The sequence below is a fragment of the Gekko japonicus genome, unplaced genomic scaffold (assembly GCF_001447785.1).
Source record: "Gekko japonicus isolate JY-2015 unplaced genomic scaffold, Gekko_japonicus_V1.1 scaffold21, whole genome shotgun sequence".
Lineage (NCBI taxonomy): Eukaryota > Metazoa > Chordata > Lepidosauria > Squamata > Gekkonidae > Gekko > Gekko japonicus.
In genome coordinates, this window is record NW_015173122.1 from 1,230,885 (window position 1) to 1,253,024 (window position 22,140).

The 22,140-nt window shown below is 48.3% G+C and overlaps 2 protein-coding genes across 2 annotated transcripts in view; both read left to right on the forward strand.

The window, feature by feature from the left end:
• DPH1 (diphthamide biosynthesis 1) overlaps positions 1-13,496 on the forward strand; it is a 64,872-nt gene extending 51,376 nt beyond the window's left edge. Inside the window, exons 8-12 of the mRNA XM_015421877.1 lie at positions 3,231-3,387; positions 5,837-5,937; positions 7,206-7,284; positions 7,611-7,742; positions 12,576-13,496. Coding sequence (XP_015277363.1) covers positions 3,231-3,387; positions 5,837-5,937; positions 7,206-7,284; positions 7,611-7,742; positions 12,576-12,662 — 556 coding nt within the window. The 3' untranslated portion in view covers positions 12,663-13,496. The remainder of the gene's footprint in view (positions 1-3,230; positions 3,388-5,836; positions 5,938-7,205; positions 7,285-7,610; positions 7,743-12,575) is intronic.
• Positions 13,497-19,845: 6,349 nt separating this feature from the next.
• Positions 19,846-21,789, forward strand: OVCA2 (ovarian tumor suppressor candidate 2). The gene is made up of 2 exons (XM_015421891.1): positions 19,846-20,037; positions 20,692-21,789. The coding sequence occupies exons 1-2, from the start codon at positions 19,869-19,871 to the stop codon at positions 21,195-21,197; spliced, it is 675 nt and encodes a 224-aa protein (XP_015277377.1). The 5' UTR covers positions 19,846-19,868; the 3' UTR covers positions 21,198-21,789.
• Positions 21,790-22,140: the final 351 nt, after the last annotated feature.

Below are 22,140 nucleotides of genomic sequence, written 5' to 3' on the forward strand. Positions count from 1 at the left end.
CATCGAAGTCTCCCAACTTTGTTTAAGAACGCCCCAGGCAAGCTTGCACAAAGTTATTAAAATGCATCTTGATAAAAATAGGATCTGCGCTAAAAAGGGGGGGGGGGTAAACTGGCAGCACACGACAAAACCTACTGCCTTGTCTACATCCCAAAACTGAGCAGTAAATATCTGAAACTGAGCCAGAGCACTAAAATGTAACAAAACTAGGAACAGAAGGTGATGTACCAGGCAGGACAAATGGAGGGAAATCTAACAACTCAGCAAAATAAGCAAATTTTCCCCCGGTGCTTTGAAACTTAACAAGCTTGGTGCTAGGTGAACTGTGGTAGGGAGGGAATTCCAAAGGAGGTGCCGCCGCCGCCGCTGTTCGCCACCCATGGGAGCGAGCAGAGCAATGGTGGGTGTTAAAGGTTTTAGCTGACAGGCAGGTTTGCATGAGAGCAGGTAGCCCTTTACATTCCTTGATCCAGACTGTTTAGTGATATAGAAGGAGGAACCAGCACTTTGAATCCAATCAAAGAAAGCTGGCAGCCACAGGAGTTCTTTAAAATCAGACGAAATACGTTCTTTCTTTATGCCGGTCAACAATCTGGCTGCCGCCTTCTGAGCCAGCTGAAGTGTCTGGGCTGCCTCCAAGGGCAGTCTCACATAGAGCAGATTACAGTAGACAAACCCGGATGTGAGGAGAGCATAGAGAATTGTTCAGGTCATGTGTTCCAAAACAAAGCTGCAGGTGGCACATCAACTGAAGGTTGGTTAAAGGTGCTATAGAAGATACCTCAGCCATCGTCTTAAAGACAGATCTAGCAGGGCTATTTTTGGGCAGGAACGCACAGGAACGGAGTTCCAGCTGGCTCCTGAGTTGGCCACGCCCAGCAGGAACTCATTAGCATAATAGGCCACACCTAACAGCAGACACTCATTAGGATTGGCTACATTAGGGGTGTGCGGCCTAACACGCAAAGAGGTTCCTGCTACAAAAAAAGCCCAGGGTTTTGACAACAAAGTAAACAGAATAAGAAGCAAAAGGTGGGTGTGGTTGGATGACCACATTTCTGGTAACATGTGGGGTGTGGCCTAATATGCTAATGAGCTGTGCTGTCAGAGTTGTGGCCTAATATGCTAATGGGTTTCTGCTGTCGGGTGTGGCCTATTATGCTAATGAGTTCCTGCTGGGCTTTTTCTACAAAAAAAAGCCCTGAGATCTAGTAACACCCCAAAGCTGCGACCTTACATTTTGGGGGGTGCAACGGTATCTAAAATAAGCCAACAGCACCTTAGTCTTCTCTTGATGGGGATTCAGTTTATCTAACCTGGTTTCAGAACAGCAATGGTCTCAGCTGATTTGGCTTACGTATTGGTGGCGTTTCATCCAGATCTGTGGACAAGTTTCTCCAAGCAGTTTCAGCATTAGGGACAAGACAGCACAAGAAGAAGAAGAGAAGAGATTGGATTTATACCCCGCCCTTCACTCGGAGTCTCAGAGCGGCTTACAAACTCCCATCCCTTCCCCTCCCCACAACAGACACCCTGTGAGATAGGTGGGGCTGAGAGAGCTCTTGACAGACACTGCTCTTTTCCAAGAACAGCTCTTGTCAGAACTATGGCTTGCCCAAGGTCATCCAGCAGCTGCAAGTGGAGGAGCGGGGAATCAAACCCGGTTCTCCCAGATTAGCGTCCGTGCACTTAACCACTACACCAAACTGACTCAAATGCTGTGAAGCTGGGCAGCTCTCCTCAGTGCCATCTTCTGATGCCTGCCAGACAAGACTGAAAACACTGCAGTGCAGAATCCCTGATACACCTCTGGCTAACTGGCCAGAAGAATATCGTCACTACATAAGGGGCTTTAAAAAAAAATGCGGGAACTATCAAGATTTTCAATCTGTATACTGGAAACTTGTGAACTTTTAAACATTTTGAAAAGAATTTTGTCAAAGTGGTTCTAGAACTCTGTTCCGGTGCGTTCCCCCAGGAAAAAAAAGCCCTGAAAGTATATTATATACTATACAAAAGTATAGAAAGCTGGAGAGGAATTCAGTGGAATCGACAGGAGAAAAATTGCAAGATCTTATCTGCTCTGTAAACAGCTTTCCTACACTATGGGTTATTAAATTATTATAAATATTAATTCAGTTATTAAAGAAGTATATATAACAATCCCAGAAGGCTTCAGGCCTATTGTCTTGTAATCCTTACAACAGTCCTGTAAGGCAGACTGGCATTATTTATGCCCATATTGCAGATGGGAAGACTGAGACGGAGTGGCTTGCCCAAGGCCACCTACAGTGGGATCCTAAGAACATTTTCCTGGGAGTAAGCTTCACTGAATCGACTTGAGTAGGATTCTGAGTAGGCCTGCATAGGATGGATCTCCGAATGAGTTTGTGGCAGAGGCAAGATTTGAACCCCGAGAGTCCCATGACACCTGACTCAGTCTAGTTTGAATTGTGTGGGCTGATCTGTGTGTTGCAGCACAAGAGTTTTGACCCTGACTCATGTTGTAGCTCTGTGCGTGAGACCTGTGGGGAGGCTGCTTGTGCGCTGGGGGGGACAAAGGTATGTTCCCCCAAGAGCACTACGATCGGGGAACTCCCATCTCCTGGTAGTTCCAGGTCCCCGAGAGATCAAGTTTTCCACTACTAGGGCCAGGACATTTTCGGTGGCGGCTCCTACCTGGTGGAATGAGCTCCCAGATGAGATCCGGGCCCTGCGGGACCTTATACAGTTCCGCGGGGCCTGCAAGACGGAGCTCTTCTGCCAGGCGTTTGAGTAGGAGCCGCCGCCGCCACTACTATCCTACCAACGAGGTAGTGTGCCATCAGCAGCCCAGTTAAGGGGGACTGGCCCGGCCTGGTAGAACAGCGTAGCAGGAGACCGCGTTGCTGAGAGAGCTGGCTATCAAATTTAGGTGGTTGTCCATCTTGGAAGATTAAATATAGGCTCAGCACCGTGTGATAGGATGGTTTTATTGTGTTTTAAATATGTAATTTATTATATGTTTTATTGTATTTTACTCTGGCTTTGCCATATGTAAGCCGACCTGAGCCGTTGGGAGGGCGGGGTATCAATCAATCAATCAATCAATCGCTCAATAAATAAATAGTGAGTGCAGGGCTGGAGCAAGGGGCATTGTGTGTATGTGCGAGAGAGAGAGACGAGAGGTTTCTCTTTGGGGAGGAGATGGGATACCCAGCAGCTAAATGCCCCTGCCTTCCTTGTTGCAGGTATGATCCCTACAGCAAGGTCTTCTCGCGAGAGCACTATGACCACGAGCGCATGCAGGATTCACGCAAGGAAGCCATCCGCAAAGCATCCCAGGCCTCCAAGTGGGGGCTCATCCTGGGGACCTTGGGGCGCCAGGGGTCTCCGGCCATCCTACAGGTGAGCCGCTTCCCCATCTTTTAAGATTCATAGCCTGCTTGTCCACAGGGCCTAAGAAAAGAGGAAATCATAAAAGGCTTTGAACACTGCTGCCACACCCAAAGCCCCATACACATCACACTTAATCCTTTACGAGAGTGGCTTAATTAACTAATTAATTATCCTATGGCCTTGTGTGTCGTATAGCCAGGAGATCCTAAGATCGCCCGGCAGCTAGAAGTTCTAGCTCTTTTAGTATTATGCACCGCTAGGTGGCAAGCGACACTGGTTTTTAAGGCAAGAGACGTTTCAGAGGTGGTTTGCCATCATCTGGCTTTGTGTCATGCCCCTGGTATTCCTTGGAGGTCTCCCATCCAAATACTAGCCAGGGCCGACCCTGCTTAGCTTCCGAGATCTGACGGGATCATTTAGATCAGGGCAGAGAGAGTGACAGGCCCAAGGTCATCCAGTGAGCTTCCGTGGTACAGTGGGGGATTCAAGTCAGGGTTACCCAGATCCTAGTCCAACCTGGAAGGCCTGGGGAAAAAACGGAAAAATTAGGGGGGGAAACGGTTTTTCCCCGTTTTTTTCCTGAAGCCTTTTTTGTTTTTTCCCGAAAAATTGGAAAAATTGAAAAAAGAAAAGCAAATTTATTATGGAACGTTTTATTTTAACATGATGAATAAAATATTTTAAGACAAGGTGTTCAAATATTTTCCAAATCATTTCTAAAATATATATATATGGTATCAGATTGATCTAATTTCTGTGCACTGAGGGCAAGCAAGTCCTAGGTTACAAACTGAACTCTCCAATGCAAGAACAAGATGCATTTCTTCCTCTAGGAGGTGCGATTGTCAGAAGAAAATAAAAAGGTTTCAGTTTTGTTTTTGCATGTGAGTGGGTATTCTGTTTGTAATAATTGTTTGGATACACTATATTTTTAATATGCTAGTTGTGATAATTCTATGCCAGGTAAAAATGTCCATAGTCATATTTTATGTTCCTAAAGTAACAGAATGACTTTCAATCTACAAAAGACAAAAGAAATGCTAATGTAGCATTTTTTTCAATTTTTCCGAAAATTTCCGTTCTCCCCCCCGAAAAAAACTGGGGAAAAAAACGGGTTTTTTTCCGAGGTTCAAAATTTCCGGAAATTTTACATCTCTAATCCAGCCTTCTAGCCTCTGTACCACCCTGGTCTGCGATGCTTGTCCTTTGTCTTCTTTGGAACCCCCTCTTAAGGAAGCAGCCCTGGCTGATACAGCTGGGGAGTTGCACCATTGGTGTGTGTGGGGTGTGTGGGCTGTATGTGCAGGGAAGGAGGACTAGATTCAGCCAGGCTGCCTTTCATTCTACTTCCTGTCATAGCCAATCTGCTTTATTGTCCTGCCACTGGTGTTCTTCATGAATAGTCCAGCTGGCGGGTTTGGAGCATCAGAAGGGAGAACTCAGTGCAGTGGTTAGGTGTGCGGACTCCAATCCGGGAAAACCAGGTTTGATTCCTCCACTCCTCCACTTGCAGCTGCTGGATGACCTTGGGCAAGCCATAGTCCTGACAAGAGTTGTCCTTGAAAGAGCAGTTCTTGAAAGAGCTCTCTCAGCCCCACCTACCTCACAGGGTGTCTGTTGTGGGGAGGGGAAGGGATGGGAGCTTGTAAGCCACTCTGAGACTCCAAGTGAAGGGCGGGGTATAAATCCAATCTTCTCTCCTCCTCCTCCTCTTGATGGTGGGCGGGGGAATGATCAGACCTGGAGAACCTTCATGGGAGCTGGTAGAACTGTTGATCTGATCGCTCTCCTGCCTGGGCTAGTTGCTTTTCCCACTCTTTCTTCTACTGCCTGTGTCTGTACCAAGTGACGTCCCTTAGTGGGTTGGGGTAGGGGTCATGGAAAGTGCCGTCAAGTTGCACCCGCAACCTCATAGGGTTTTCAAACCAAGAGCTGAACAGAGGTGGCTTGCCATTGCCTGCCTCTGCGTAGCGACCCTGGACTCACCGGAAGTCTCCCACCCAAAATACTAACCGTGGCCAACCCTTCTTAGCTTCTGAGATTTGACAAAAGCCAGGACAGGGTTGGTATGGGGGACAGTGTGGATATTAATCCAGGACTGCCCGCCTCCCACTCCATATTCAAGTGGGCTTGGATCTCCCACTCTGTCCAGAGGTTTGCATTGGGAGGGCAGGGGGTACTTTTTGCAGACCTGGCAAGGCAGTGAAAGGGTTAAGGCCTGAATAATCTGTCCCCCCCCCTCCAGGGAGCCTTGTGGCAAAGTAGGGCACATCTTTCCTACTTTTCTCTCCCTCCTCTCAAGGTCTTCCCTGACTCTTCTGCCCTGTTCCTGAGACAGGAGCTTTCCGGAGGCCACACACTGAATCCAGGGCCAATTGCTGCCAGCTGCTGGTGAGTGGTGGGCGGCTGAGGATCCCTGGCCCCTCCAGCCTTAACCCCCTTCCCCTCTTCTCCGCAGCACTTGGAGTCCTGCCTTCAGGCCTTGAAGCGCCCCTTCGTTCGGCTTCTGCTCTCAGAGATCTTCCCAGGCAAGCTGCAGCTCTTTCCCGATGTCGAGGCGTAAGTTCTGAGCAAGATGTCTTACTGTGGTTGGGAAGCGCCCTTTCCTTGGGTTGCCAACTTCGGGGCAGGGCCTGGAGTTCTCCTGGAGTTACAGCTCATCTTCAGTCTATCTGTCTGTCATAGGAACATAAGAGAAGCCAATGTCAGATCAGGCCAGTGGCCCATCCAGTCCAACACAATGTCACACAGTGGCCAAAAATACCAGGTGCCATCAGGAGGTCCATCAGTGGGGCCAGGACACTAGAAGCCCTCCCACTGTTGCCCCCTCCCCCCAAGCACCAAGAATACAGAGCATCACTTGCCCCAGCCTGAGAGTTCCTATCTATCCCTTGTGGCTAATAGCCACTGATGGACCTCTGCTCCATATGTTCCCTCTTGAAGCTGTCCATTCTTGTAGCCGCCACCACCTCCTGTGGCAGTGAAGTCCATATGTTAATCACTCTTTGGGTGAAGAAGGACTTCCTTTTATCTGTTCTAACCCGACTGCTCAGCAATTTCATTGAGTGCCCACAAATTCTTGTATTGTGAGAAAGGGAGAAAAGTACTTCTTTCTCAACCTGCTCTATCCCATGCATAATCTTATAAACCTCGATCGTGTCACCCCTCAGCCGTCGTTTCTCCCTGGCCCCTCCAGCCTAACCCCCTTCCCCTCTTCTGTCTGTCTGTATAGTACTGTCTGTCTGTCTAGGACTGCTCATGTGGCTATTACCTTAAACAGAAATTAGAACCCCCCAAAATATTTTTAAAAGACCTTACCTCAGGTATTATTTCTCTTATATTTGGTTATTGCACCTAGGCGACACGATCGTTTGCATCCAACAGTAGCTGTGACACCTGGACTTGCACATTTAGCAATTCCTTATCTTTTAAATAAAAGGGTGACTAAATTAGCCCTCGACTCGTTGAATATAGGGCACTCCATAATCATATGGGTACCAGTTCCCCTGGAGAAAAATAGCAGCTTCAGAAGGCAGACTGCTATACCGTAGACTCCAGGTGAAATCGCTTCCCAAATTAACCCATCCCGCAGGCTCTGCCCCCAAATCTCTGTGAGTTTCCTGGGCCAGAGTTGGCAACCTTCCCCCCTCCCCAGCACTATCACCTCCTTCAAGCCCTGTTGCCACAGCTGCAGCTCCCCACCCCACTCCGGAGTCAAGGTCCGGGGTCAGCCCTGGCCCTGATTTATTTGCTGGTGATGCCTTGGCAGCCATGCCTGGGCTTCTGTACGTGGCATGCATGTGATTCACCCACTGCTCTTCTTGCAGGTGGGTGCAGGTGGCATGCCCCCGACTCTCCATCGACTGGGGAGAGGCCTTTGACAAGCCTCTGCTCACACCCTACGAGGTGAGCTTCTTGTGTCTGTTTCCCAGAATCCGTCCATTTCCCAGAATCCATCAGCAGCACCCTTCACACACTGGGAGCATCCCGGGCTGCGTTTCACCTGGTCTGTGAGCCAAGGGCCAGTTACGTTCCAGTTGGGGGAAGAGGAGCAAATGATGGCATGCCCAAGCAAGAATTTGAGCCCAGGGTGGTGCGTGTAAGAGGATTCATGGAGCTACGCTTCAGCGTGCTGGATCTGGGGTCTAGTCCACTCTGACAGGCCGGGTAGCATTTCATGGAAAGGGGCTGTTGCTGAAGCATTTGCTGACCCCCCCTCCTTCCCTTCCCAGGCTGCTGTGGCTCTCAAACACGTTGCTTGGCAAGAGACCTACCCCATGGATTTCTATGCCAGCCAGTCCTTGGGACCCTGGACGGCAAACCACAGCTCCCACCGCCCCCAACAGAAGAGAACCGTCAAAGAGGTGAGCATTACAAGAATTTTTGCAGGGATGGGTCAAGGAGGACTGTGTCCTGCTTGGCCTCCTTCTGACCCTAATCACAGATTGTTGCCTGGCCTGCTTGCACACAGAGGGGGGAAACGTCCGATACTGATTCAGCCAGTTGTCTTCTTGGACTGGCAGCCCTCCCCCGACCTCTGTATAAGGCTCCTCCCTGCCTTGCTGCCTTGAGGTCCTTCTGATTGGAGAACCTGGGAGCTGAACCTGGAAGCTTCTGCATGCGATGCAGGTTTCTGAGCCCAGGGCTGGTCCTGAAGCATATGAGGGGACTCGTGGGACCCTCTGATGCTCTGTTGCATTCACCAGATGCCATGTGTTGCCAAGAAATTTCCTCTTCCAGACTGAAAACGTCCTCTGCAGTGTTATGGCCAGGTGCCAATGCAGCATGTGCAGTTAGTCTGTTACAAGGTCCAGTTCTGAGAGAGTGCCTTCTCCTGGGGAATGGTGGGCTCAGATTTGGGCTCCTGGTTCAATGGGCATCTCTGCCCAACATGGCTCACAGGGCCTTTCTGGAGCTCCTGTTTGTTTTTCAAAACATGTGGGGTTTTACCCTTTTTTGTTTCTCTGTCCTCTTCTCCCCCCTTCCAGCTGTTCCAATGCAGGGTCATTTATGATAGCTAAAACACTCGTGTCTGTGGTATGACTTGAACACATTTGCCCAGTCGATATGAGGGTAGTTAAAATCACCCAGTATTACATTTGCTGCTTTAGTCACCTGCCTTGTTTCCTTCTCCATTTCAAGGTCACCCTCAGGGTTTTGATAAGGCCCACGATAGTACACTTCCCCTTAGAGACCAGTATGTCCACCAATGCCTATTCCATCAGGAATTTTATTTACCTTACATTTTCCAGCTTATTTGACCCTACACAACACCGCCGTTGTGTAATGAAATAAATATGCAACTAAAACAATAGAGTCCCCCAGTGGGATAACAGCAACTATGAAGAGCTCAAAAGGAAGTGAAACAGGTCAGGCATAGGGCTGCCTGACACCATCCCGCAAGGATGCAAGGCAAGAGCTAAAAACAAAATTCAGGCAAACGGATGGACCTCAAAGAGGTCAAGAGCCAAGTAGGCTCGAGCAAAAATAAATCCGTAAATTCAGACCAAATGTCGTGCTATTTCACATTCTTTTCTTGATAAAGGCAGCTTTTCCCTCGACTGCCTCACATTGCTTCAGTCCATATTTCAATATATGTAGCTATTACCAAGGCTTTTAAGATCCAGAACTTTTGTTCTTTCAAGAGGTTCCAGGAAGAAGGAACGTACTCTAATGACTGCAGTAAGTGCATTAAGATCCAGTGAACCTTCTAGTGTAAAATAAATTAGTCTATCAATTTCTAACCAAAATGGCATGATAATTGGAGATAACCGTAGCACACAGCATTACTGGAGCATGTCTTAAAATGACCGAGAGAAAAGAGCAGCCTTGAACCTGCTGAGGTTCCCTGTCCAGAGAAAAAGGAACCAAATCTCCCGTCAGGGGTTATTCACTTTGAGAGCCAGCTTTACTCGATATTTTTAAGCTTATCCACACAGCATATTTACCTTATTATTTTCTGTTACACAAACCTTTGTGGTTCATCACCAGCTGTGTCGGCTTGTCCGTCAAGTCGAAAATCTAAGCAGCAGGGGTCTTTTTTTTAACCTCACATATAAGCACAGCCTTAGTCTAGCAGGTTTCCAAATAGGAGGCCTTCAGGGCACGCATAGCTTACACGCTACCTAATTTTATGCTTCTGTCCCGTTTTATTTGATTGTGGGCAGTTGGGGTATAAAGAATCTATAGGAGAGGCCAGAGCGGGGGATTGGATATTCTTCAGTGTGTCCCCCCCCCCCAATTCTCTCACCCCGTAACCACCACAATAAGACACGCAGCTAGTGAACTTCACCACATTAGCATTATCCCTGTTTCTGATTGGGTCCTTTGCAGTTTGAGGAATATGTCTTTCCAGTGGAATTGACTTCAGTAGGCTCAGGAAGGTATTACCCTGCTTAGGACAGCGCTGTTTGTTGCTTGTTGATGTCAATCCGGGTGGGGGAGAAAGAGTGGGGGAGAAAGAGTGATGGAGAAAAGAGCCAGGAGTCCTGATGTCAGGAGACCCTTGGCCTGACTAGCTTTTCTCCCTTTGAGCCCCCCTTGGGGACTCTGGGTGACTCTTACTGTTTTAACGGCACATTTATTTCACGCTTTAACGATAATTATAGGAGCATCTCCTTTGCCCCGTGAAACAGTTCTCGTTGCATTTAAAACACAAACCCACCCCTATACTACACAGCTCTTTGCATCGAGGGCTGTCCGCTGATTAGTTCATTAATCATCCGAGTTTAAAGGCAATTAAATAAACTTGCTTATCACTGTTCCCACCACATTGGCACAGATTTGAGACTGCCGAAGGAAGCATGAGAGAGCCTGCAATCTAATAAAACTTTCTTTTTTCATTCCGTAATACATTCAGGGGGGAATTATGAGTTTGCCATTTAATCTCATTCCTGTCTATTAAAATTTGCTTCCGCCAATTAATCAACTGAAGCTTTAGTTCAGTGTTTCTCAAGATTTTTTTATACCTTTTGCATAGTCCCCCCCCCCTTCCTGAAATTGGAGGCTTGCTTCACACTCAAGGAGGCATATATAAGTATTTCCTGGAAAATGAGCTGGCAGCCCTTCCCCTTGAAAAACCACACATGATCCTCCTTTTATCTGTTTAGAAAATATACACACTACCTTGCCAGAGACCAGCTCAAGGTAAAGGTAAAAACAGTACAGTAAAATCATAAAAACAGATTGTAATATAATTAAGTGCTGTCAAGTCCAGGGGTCATTTCCTGCAGGAGCGCACAGGAGCAGAGCTCTGGCAGTAAAGAGCCCAGGGGGCGGGCACATGCAGCAAGCCACACACCCTGCTCCCAGCAGCCCTCAGTCAGAGCAAGAAGCAGCCAGGTAAGCTGCAGAGCCCCCCCCCCCCGGCCCAAAACAGTCTAGTGGCACCTTTAAGACCAAGTTTTATTCAGGTACAAGCTCTCCCTCCTCTGCGAGGACAGATCTGCACGTCTCCCCGCCCCCAATACCTAGCAATCCAAAACAGTCCAGTGGAGCCTGAGCAGTGGGTGTTGCCCTCTGACACACTTCCGGTGATGTCAGGGGGCGTGGCATATGCAAATAAGTTATGCTAATGAGTTATGCTAATGAACTCCTGCACCTCTTTTTCTATGAAATGACCCCTGGTCAAGTCACAACAGACTTACGGCAACCCCATGGGGTTTTCAAGGCAAGAGAGGTGCAGGAGTGCTTTGCCATTGCTTTCCTCTCCATAGCAACCCTGCGCTTCCTTGGTGGTCTCCCAGCCAAGTACTAAGCAGGGCCGACCCCACTTAGCTTCCGAGCTCTGACAAGCGTGGGGAAGCCTGGGCTGTTCAGGCTGCATATGAGTCGTAGCAAGCCATACAAACAAGCCAGGGCAGAAAAAAGGCATTAAAACATTCAGCAATGCCTCCCATCCTCCTCTTTGCCTGATCAGCTGGTACTCAGGGTGGGACTCAGTGTTTCCTGAGCAAGGCAGATGCTTCTGGGATTCCCCTCGGCCCGTCCATCACAGTGCTGGAGCATCTTTCCCTCCAGATGGTGTCACTGCGCGGGGATCGGGGCTGCACATGGACTCTTCACTCTTCACAGAGCAGGTCGGGAGAGACTGGCCTCTTGAGGCACGGCAGCCTCTGAGACCTGGACCTGGCAGGGGCTTGTGGCCTGTGTCTCCCCCCCACAAACATGTTTACTTGCCTTAGCCACAAAAGCTAATCTTACCACGGAAGGCCATCAGCATTTATTGGGAAAGCATGAGAGTCCACTTGCGTCTTTGTTCAAGGAGTGGTTACATCCAGCGCAGGGTCTAAACTTTGCAAGGCACCATCTCATCTCTTCATAGCAGATGGCTTGAGAGTAAGCAACCCATTTCTAGTAAATCTGCCTTTAGTCCTGACAGCCGAGGACCCAAGGTGGGTCAACGAGAGGGAAGAGCAGTCAGCATTTGCTCGTGCTCAGAGGAGTCTTTTGAGGCATTTCTTTGGAGTCGGAGGAAGGAGGGGGACCAGGCAGAAGCAAATTCACCAAAGTGTAAGCGTTTGATTGGGTGGGGGGGATCCCAGCTGGTTGAGTGGCCAGAGCAGAGATTTCAAACTGAGTGCGCTCAGAGTTCGGAGGCCCAAGCGGGCAGAGTGGAGCGGATCTGTCTTACTTCCCAGCTGGGGGCAGCACTCTGGGTGGCTATTTAAAGAACTGGTTTGACAGCTGTCCGGAATGGGCCTGTTCTGTTCCGTTCTTCTCAATAAAGGCGGGAGCCGCTTTTGGTGAGTGGGGGTAGCTCTTCCGCCTCAAACTGTCAGCAGAGGAGCACAAAATGTTGTCCCTGCCGAAAGAGAGGCTTCCGGAGTCGCTTCTGTTTGGTGAGGGAAGAGTAGCAGGGGTAGGCCTCATAAACCCAAGGGAGTGGCTACAGTGTGAACATAAGAACATAAGAGACGCCAATGTTGGATCAGGCCAAAGGCCCATCCAGCCCAACACTCTGTATCACACAGTGGCCAGAAATACCAGTGCCATCAGGAGGTCCACCAGTGGGGCCAGGACATTAGAAGCCCTCCCACTGTTGACCCCCCCAAGCACCAAGATGACAGAGCATCACTTGCCCCAGAGTCCCTATCTATACCTTGTGGCTCATAGCCACTGATGGACCTCTGCTGTGTGGGGAGGAGACGGCCACTGGCTGCCGAGTTCTTCCTCACCACGGTGTCTTCTGATTGCAGAGGAAACTGGCAGAGCCCACAGAGCCTGCGGGAGCGAGCGGAGGCCGCCAAGAGAAGGAAGACCCACCCCCACCCCAGCAGCCTTGAAACGCTTTGCGTGCCAAAGCCCACAGAGTGAACAAGATCCCCACACCGTAAGGAGCAGCAGGCTGTGAACTTTGGGAGGCGAGAGCCAGGGAGTGTCTGGGGTCCTCTGGCAAACTGGGAGGGCAGCAGCAGCTGCTGATTTTTGTGCCTTGAGCCCCCCGTCGCCATGTGGTGTGTCCGCCCGGGAGGGCCTGAGCCCCGCTCAGCTTTGGGGCAGTCAGGCAGCGGAGGAGGGAAGGAAGTTCCCCTGTTCCCATCCCTCACGGGTAGAGATGTCAGGGTGGAGGCACTTGCAGGGCAGGGCAGGAGGCTGGATTGCAGGTTGCCAGCCGAAGCTTCCCGTCGCTGGTGGCTCAGAAGCCAAAAGCTCCGAGCCAGCTTTTCAGGCTCCTTGGTGGGGGCAGAAGCCACAGAGCAGGTCGGGAGAGACTGGCCTCTTGAGGCACGGCAGCCTCTGAGACCTGGACCTGGCAGGGGCTTGTGGCCTGTGTCTCCCCCCCCACACACACGTTTATTTGCCTTAGCCACAAAAGCTACTCTTACCACAGAAGGGCCATCAGCATCTCTCGCAGTTGGTCTCCCCTACGGCAACCGACTGACCTAGCTGGGTCTCCTTTTCCTCCCGGACTAAACAGTGAAGTGAATCTTTTTTGTCGCCGCTGGTGCCAGCTGGGTCAAAGGTTCAGTGGCAGAAAGGACAGAAAGTGGATCTTTGAGGGGAGCAGGGCAGACATTTCCCTGAAGGCAGAGCCAAACTTTTTTTGATTGGCCCGGAAGTAAGGGGAGAACACAGGTTTCTACCAGGGAGCGCCGTCCCCCTTCAAAGACTCTGAAGCCAGCATCGTTAACTTTGGTTTTGGTGGACATTTAAACATGTTTGGGGGTGGGTGGTTTAAAAAAGTATATGTGGTATTTCTTTCCCACCTCAGTACATTTTCATGAAGAATTTGTATAACTTACAATAAAGTAATTGCTTGTATGCTACTTGCCTGCATTATTCCAAAACCTCAAAAAGAATGTCTGATTAGCCCAGTTTAGTTATATTGTTGGCACAGCATTCTAATCACCGTGCTTGAAAACTTATATTTACTTGGTAACCTTGAGCCAGTCACACATTCTCAACCTAACCTACCTCACAGGGTTGTCATGGGGACAAAATGAAGGTGGTGTGAATGATGTAAGCTGCTTTGGGTTCCCAGCAATGCTCCCTCTAAGCTGTGGAGTCCTGTGAGCAAACATTCTACTTTGTGAGCTACTGGCATTAAAGTTGTGAGTGAGCAATTTGGCTCCTGCAGAAATCAGTTTGCTCTGGAGCCATCCTTCCTGAACTAAGACAAAAATCTGGGAGCTGCAGGCTAGAAAATTGTGAGCTAGCTCACACTAACTCAGCTTAGAGGGAACACTGGTTCCCAGTGAAGTGAGTAAATTATAGCTGAAGGTGAAGGGCAGATGAAAAGTGAGATGCTCTGTGCAAGTCCCTGCAGGTTCACCGCCATGCAACTGGCCCCTGCCTGGCTGGCACCCTCCACCTGGGTCAGCTTTTTCCTGGAGAGAGGCAAAGCTGAAGACAGAGGACAGATAAAGGTAGGTTGGCTGGTGGGTAGGAAGAAGGAAGCAGGAAAAGGGGGGAGGCTATGGCAGCTTTCGGGAAGGAGGAAATAGTTGGGGGGAATAAGATGCTCCCTATAAATCCTCTGCCTATATTTACCTCCCACCAAATTTTCTCTGAAATAAAAACCATCTTGCACACCTTCCTGTATGCAGCAAGTGAAGGTACTCTCCGCACCCACTCTGGTAAGCCATTCCAAAGGACTTGTCCTACCACAGAAAAATTCCACAATCTGACTGTTGCCTGGTGAAAGTTATTAGATGTCTATGTAGCAAGTATTTGGGGAAACTGCACCTGTAGAATTTCTCACTGGGCACATCCCCCAGAGCCCAAAAGTGTGTGGTTGCCTGAAGCCTACTGGTGAGGAAACATAGGTGAAAAGATAAGAGCATGTTTGTTGGTGGGGATTGTGCAGAAAGGAAGGTGTAACATCACTATTTTTACACCACATGAGGACTTCGAAGCAACAATACGATGCTGTTGAAGCACCACTAGTTCATTCTTTTGCAGCTCAAGAGGCTGAAGCTGGCTTCAATTTCCTTTATTTACCCCCCCTGGTTCTTGGTTCTCCAATCCAGCTACAAATATTGATGATGTTTATATAAAGCTTTTAAGGTTACCATAAATCATAGCCTCCCCCAGCTATGGAAGGTGACATACATTGGGGCTTGTGTTTTGCACAAAGTGCTCCAAAGTACAATTCCCCCTGGAATCTCAAAGACTCCTGCCATGGAAACAGAGTGGAGAAGCTAAGAACTGAAAAATAACTGGGGGGGGGTGCTACACCTCAAAATAAGTTTTAGACCTCCCAAGATCACAGACTCCCAGATGCTTTAATATCAATATCTGTAGCTGGACTGGAGAACCACATACAGCTTTCTACAGTTTACAAGGACGGGAATTTACAATTCAGTGGTGAAAGACACATCAAAGCACTGAACCTATTACAGGTGGAATTCCAGAACAGATTCACTGGTTGCCATAAGCATGGAAAGGAAATAAGAGTGTTTCAGAATCCATTTGAAGTCGCACCAGAAGATGCAAGTAACTTTTTTCAGATGGAACTAATCGATCGGCAAGCCAGTGATTATCTCAAAGACATTTACAAAGAAAATAGTCTGTTAGATTTCTATTCTGGTCTACCTGATATATCTATCAACCTAAAGAAATTTGCTGCAGGCATGTTCACAGTCTTTGGCACCACATACATCCGTGAACAAACTTTTCCAAGATGAAAATTGTGAAATTCAAGTGTAGGTCAAGTCTTACAGATGAACATTTACATGACATTTTATGGGTGTCTGTCACAAACTCTGACTTGGACATTAATGCCTTGGCTAACAGAAAGCAGCCACAAAAATCACACTAAGCAAGCATGTGTAGCTAGATAAAAGGATTCCACAGTATTTTCCCTCTGCCAAATCCCCTTAGACTTGCACACTATCTTAAATACAGCCAGTGAAGATGCTCTCTACAACAACTCTGGTAGGCCATTCCAGAGGACTGACCTACCACAAAGAAAGCCCTTGAATTGGCTGTTTCACGTGGACAACTGGTATCTTTCACCATTGCAGATCCTTTCCCTTGTTTGTTTTTTTAAACCCCCGGAGGGGTATTTTTATTTTTTTCAATAAGACTACAAACTACAAAGAAAAATATAGGAAGGGGAACTACAACTATGGATAAAGGAAAGAAACCCACACTAACTAAAAACCAAGAGTGGGAGACCCCTTTATGTTAATCTTAATATTAGTATTAAAAGAGTTAGTAAAACAATATACTTGTAGAGTTCTTGTTTTTCACATTGTTCTATATTAGTAAATTAGTTATTATGAGAGAAATTTCTGAGCATCATCTTTATTTCAAAGAGCCATTTATCAGAGTCCTTCTGCCCTTACTTCGGCCTTTTGTCTCTAAAATCATATACAGTTTTCATTGCTCCCGCACCCGCTTCTGCAGCAGAGTCCTCATCCGTTCCCAAGGCAGCTGAGTCACTTGACTTAGTTTCTTCCTCTTTAGATTCTTCCCCCGATCCCAGCTGGCGTTTCAAGAATTCCTTGGCTTTGAAGATGGAGTCTATCTTCTCCCTTCTAGCGTTGATTTTAAAGATGACACCTTCAGGAATCGCCCACCTGTACTGTATACCGTTTGTTTGAAGAAAAGTAATTAACTCCTTGTAGCTCTTTCTCTTCTGACGAATTTCAAATGGAATGTCTTTTAAAGTCTTGATAATTGTATTCCCAAATTTCACAATTTCTCCAGGCAGGCTATTTTTTTTAATATAATTGGAGTAAGCCCTATAAGCTGTCTCCATATCTTTTATTATGTCCTCCACTGGCAAGCCTGTCACTGGAGCGATAATCCCACCCAGAGTCTTTTTCAAATCTTCTTTTTCTGTCTCAGGAACCCCCTGGAACCTGAGAATCATATTAGCCTTTTCCATTTGCAGCTGCAACAAAAGATTTTCTTGAAGGTTTTGTTTCATTTCCACTTCACCTATTCTTTTCTTCATCTTCTTGCTTGAGGCGTCCACCTCTGTAACTTTCTCAGCCACCAGCTCCACTTTTTTTCCGTTTCTGCCAGCTGTCGCTGTTGTGAAGCAAAGTTTTGATTTAATGAGGTCAGTTCCTGGTTAATACCATCGAGCTGATCCATCACTGGCTTGAGCATATCCGCTAACAGCTTCATGACGCCAGCTCCCTCTTCTGGCCTCGGACTCTGACTACCAAGCTTCGCTTTAAACTTTCCTCGGGATGCCACCATTTTTCAAATTTGTTTACACTTTCAAACCGCTTCTCCTGGGCTCGAAGCACTCGTCAATTCGCTATTTGCACTCAAGTAAGTCTCTCAAAATACACACGCTGTCTGTTTCCTCCCACTCCCCCTTCGCTGCGTTTATCTGTCCTTGCGCTTCAGAGGCGTCCCTCTTTGTGCTCTGCTTTTCCCACGGGGAGGAAGGGTGCCATTTATCAAAGTTCGTTTACTTAGAACTCACATTCATTGTTGGTCACATTCCTGACTTCGCTCACATCAATCGTTCCGCTCGGTCTCCCCCGCTTGTCCCGGTCAGATTAGCTTGTGTCCTAAGGCCACTCATCGGTAGGACCATCAGAGCGGAGAGAAGCCTCGATTCTCCGGCAGCAAGCCGTCGAAGAGGCTATCCCTCAAAGCTCTCTGGCCTGAAGCCTTTCACAAAGGCTCCGTGGGAGTGCCACTTGAGGTGGCACCCCTCCATGCCGATGGTGTGCTAATCGCCTCCCCAAGCTCTGGGGAGAGCGACCGCCATCGCCAATCCATAGACTGGAAGTCCCTTTCCCTTGTTTTTAAACTGCACTTGGGGAACGGTAGGGAATGGGATGAAAGGGTTTCTGCACTAGCCCATTTTCTCACAGGGCTGGAGGGAGGGTGGGTGTTGATACCCACAGGGTGAGGGCTAGGGACAAGAAAATTAACTGCCACCCAGGACAATAAACTTGTACCAAAAGATCCACGTAGGCTCAGACCGAAGGTCCGTCTCGTCCAGCATTCTGTCTCTCTTAATAACCAGGCAGATGCCCAGAAGGCCACAGATGTGGGGGGAGGGCACAGAGGCCAAAGGTTCCCCTGGTGCATCCCTCCCCCAGCAAATTGCATCCAGCTGTCCCAGGAGGTTCCATTAGCCATCTCTCCTAAATGCCATAGGCCTCTCCTCCTGCTAGAATTGCCAATATCCAGGTGGTGGCTGGAGATCTCCTGGGATTATAACTGAACTCCAGGTGACAAAGATCAGTTAAGCTGGAGAAAATGGCTCTTTTGGAAGGTGGACTCTGACATTATACCCCATTGAAGGCCCTCTGCACGGATCTGTCTACCCCCACAAATAATCTAAACAAGGCACTACCACCACCGTATCCCATGGTAGTGAATCCCAGAAGTTAATGGGAAGTTGTTCAGCTTCCGGGCAAGTATCTTGAACCAACCCCACAACCGCTCCCCACACCAAGCATAGCCACCTTACGTATCTGGCTGGTTCACAGAGTGCCTGTCTTAAAGGCAGTTCATGATTCCGGTGGGGCTTTGGGGGTCTCTGTCCCCTTTCTTAAAGACACAGTCCTACAATAATTTCTGCTGTAAATGCTTTTTTCAATCATTAAAAAAAAAATTTTTAAGGCGTGCACTCCTTTAAACAGAGTGGGGTGCTGTAATTGACTAATTCCTGCACTAAGCATGGGGACTGGGGTAGGTGACCTCGAGGATCCCTTCTAACTCCGTGTCAAGAAACTCGTCTCCTTTAAGAAAGTTTTTCTGCCGAAGGGTTAGTTTTCTTGACTATAGAAGTCATCACCCCCACCTGCCGGCTTGTTATCAGAACTGTTGCTTAGGCTGGCAAGAAGTTATTAATTTGCAGCAGCTGAGAACTGTCATCTAAAGTAAGAACATAAGAGACGCCAATGTTGAATCAGGCCAAAGGCCCATCCAGTCCAACACTCTGTATCACACAGTGGCCAGAAATACTAGTGCCATCAGGAGGTCCACCAGTGGGGCCAGGACATTAGAAGCCCTCCCACTGTTGACCCCCCCCCAAGCACCAAGAAGACAGAGCATCACTTGCCCCAGAGCCCCTAGCTATACCTTGTGGCTAATAGCCACTGATGGACCTCTGCTCCATATGCTTATCTAATTCCCTTTTGAAGCTGTCCATGCTTGTAGCACCCACCACTTCCTGTGGCAGTGAATTCCATGTGTTAATCACTCTTTGGGTGAATAAGTACTTCCTTTTATCCGTTCTAACCCGACCGCTCAGCAATTTCATGGAGTGCCCACGGGTTCTTGTATTGTGAGAAAGGGAGAAAAGTACCTCTTTCTTTACCTGCTCTTTCCCATGCATAATCTTATAAACCTCGATCATGTCACCCCTCAGTCGTCTTTTCTCCAAGCTAAAGAGCCCTAAGCGCTTTAACCTTTCCTCATAGGGAAAGTGTTCCAACCCTTTTATCATTCGAGTTGCCCTTTTCTGCACTTTTTCCAAAGCTATAATACCCTTTTTAAGGTGTGGTGACCAGAACTGCACACAGTATTCCAAATGAGGTCGCACCATTGATTTATATAGGGGCATTATGATATTGGCTGATCTGTTTTCAAAGTGGCTGACAGCTTGCAATTTAGAGCTCTATCCTGCCAACAGCTTTCTATTGGCTAAATGGCTTTTCTTTCTGCACTAAGAACTTCAGCCCTACCAGAAAATTTCTGCCCTACAAGCCACCAAATCTTGGCTACGGGCCTGGATTGCGGCTGACCAAGGGCCTCTGTGCATATGCAAAGTGCACCAGCTGAGCCACCCGGTAGAGTCGCTTCCTCCCTCCCGCACGCCACGGGCTCTGACGCGGTGAACTGCCCAGGAGGAGCTATCGCCATGGCAACAGCTGACTGCTACTGCGGCTTAACAAGACATCCGGGGTGGGGCTCTCTCGAGCCGACTCATCTAGGGGGTGGTGGCTCAGGCCTGAGATAAACGCTCAGGCACCTCCCTCGCCATAGATGCTCATGGGCCAAACAAGTTCCGGTCTGTGCTGTACCTTTTTCCGCCCAAGAGAAAGGAAATACCCGGATGCAGTAGCATGGCGGAGGGGGGCTCGGGACCGCGTTTGTTGCGCTTGCTCTGTCTCCATGGTTACCGCCAGGACGCCAGGAGCTTCCGGGCGCGCAGCGGGTCCCTGCGGAAAGCCTTGCGCGGCCGCGCCGAACTCCTGGTGCTGGATGCGCCTCACGTCGTAGCCGCCCAGCCAGGTGGGGGCAGGGGCTCGTTGTGATGTCACGAGGGCAGAGTGTGCCATTGGGCATGTGCAGAGGGCCTGAGGATGGTAGGCGAAGCCTGCTAGGCCAGTGGGGTAGCCTTGCACGTGACCCGAGTTGAGGGCCCGCCGCCCTGTGGGAGGGCTGGTCTACCTGTCAGGAGGAATGTGAAAATTGTACATAGGTGGGTGAAGCGGCTCTAGCCCCAGGAAGTGCAAGATCCGTGCCAAGTAGCGTCCTAGTTACCATCCTGTTTATTCTTCTGGACATGCAAGGGACGAGTGGCTTGATTGTAAGATGTACTTGCACACTACGATGTACTTAAAGTCCAGCAGCACTTTAGAACTCACAAAATGTAATCCAGGATAAACTTTGGTGAGTTAGAACTCCCTTGGTCAGATGCAGCAGAGCATGTGTATAACATGGCCCTCTCAGTTTAGTATATAATTTCCTTGTGGGTGTTTTTATAGCTATGCTCTTGATCTAGCATGGCTTTTAAAACTTGGAGTGCTTCCTTATCTGAAAAGGCCCAAACGGAAGATGAAGGAAGGGGGCATCAATGCTTTGAGGAACCAGCCATACCCCACCCCACCCCACCCTTGCAGTGTAGTGTCTCTAACCACTGGGTTTTCCCCTTCTCCATTGCAGGGGAGGGCAGTCTGTTGGAGCCGTTAGAAGGCAGCACTCGTGGCTGGTGGTTCTCCAGACCCCAGGAGGGGACATTCAGTGCCTTGGAGGAAGCCTCATCTTGCAAAGGACTGGCGGAGTCACTGGAGGCTGTGGCTGCGGCATGTGCAGAACACAGCCCTATTGATGGGCTGCTGGGCTTTAGCCAGGGGGCAGCGCTGGTTGGCATTATTTGTGCCCTGAAGCAACATGGAGATCCCCGCTTCCAGTTTGACTTCAGCATCCTGATTGCCGGCTTCAGGAGCAGGGCCCTTGATCACCAGAACTACTATCAGGAACCTATCCAGGTGCCCAGCCTGCATGTCATAGGAGAGACGGACCGCGTCATCCCTGGTGAGATGAGCCAGGAACTTGCCTCCCACTTTAGTGAACCTTTATTCCTCACCCACCCAGGGGGGCATTTCATCCCTGTGTCTGCAGCCCAGAAGAAAACCTACCTTGAATTCCTGGATCAGTTTGGGAAGTAACTAGCTGGAGCAGAAGGTTTGTTGGTTGGTTGATTTGATCCCCTCAGTTACTTGTGCAAAGTCCAGAAGGAGACAGTAAGGTGTAGAGAGAAGGTTGCAGCCCTGATCTCAGTGCTCAGGTAGTTAAGCGTGCCTCAATCTGCATCAGACCGTGGCTTCCTGTCCAGTTGTCAGTCAGTCTTTGTGTGACTTGACTGTGTGTCGTGGAATCAGTAAGTGTAGTCCCACTTTTAAAGTTATATAACCATTGATGGGCTTCTTGTAGGTGATTTGTTTATTAATTGCACTGATAGTCTACTTTTCTTGTTCAGACCCAAAACAGATTACGGAATTAAAACAATGCAACAAGAACATTGGTAACATTGATTAAAACTGGATTATTAGAAAACAGTGCACTGCAAACAACATAGTTCATACAATAAAGCAGAATGGTGGTTTTTTAATTATTATTAGATTTTCCAAAATAAACACAACATATGTAACATATTTCATACTCCCAGCTACAGCAAGGAACAAAGAGGCATTATATAATAAGTTGTAAAATATAGAAGGAAACACTTTCTTATATTTGTACCTCAGAACATTATAAACAACACCCAAATGCTCAATAAACTTATCTAAACATTGGAAATTATTTCTCTGGGCTTGCTGAAGAGGTGTTAATTTATTTAATAATGTGGTGTTCCATCTGCAATGGGACCATTCACGCTCTGAGGGAGGTTCTGTTTTTTTATCCAGTTTGCTGCTGTTGCCATTTAAGCAGCGATAAGTAGCTCAAAACCAGTTCTCCATCTGTAAGAGCTCTGTGTCCTTCTGCATAGGCCAACAGAATAACTTTTGGATCAAGGGAGATGTGTCAAAAGCCTAACAGTTCATTAACAGATTGAATTGTTAGTTTCCAAAAATAATGTAATAATATCACCATGGGTGAGCAACTCCGCCA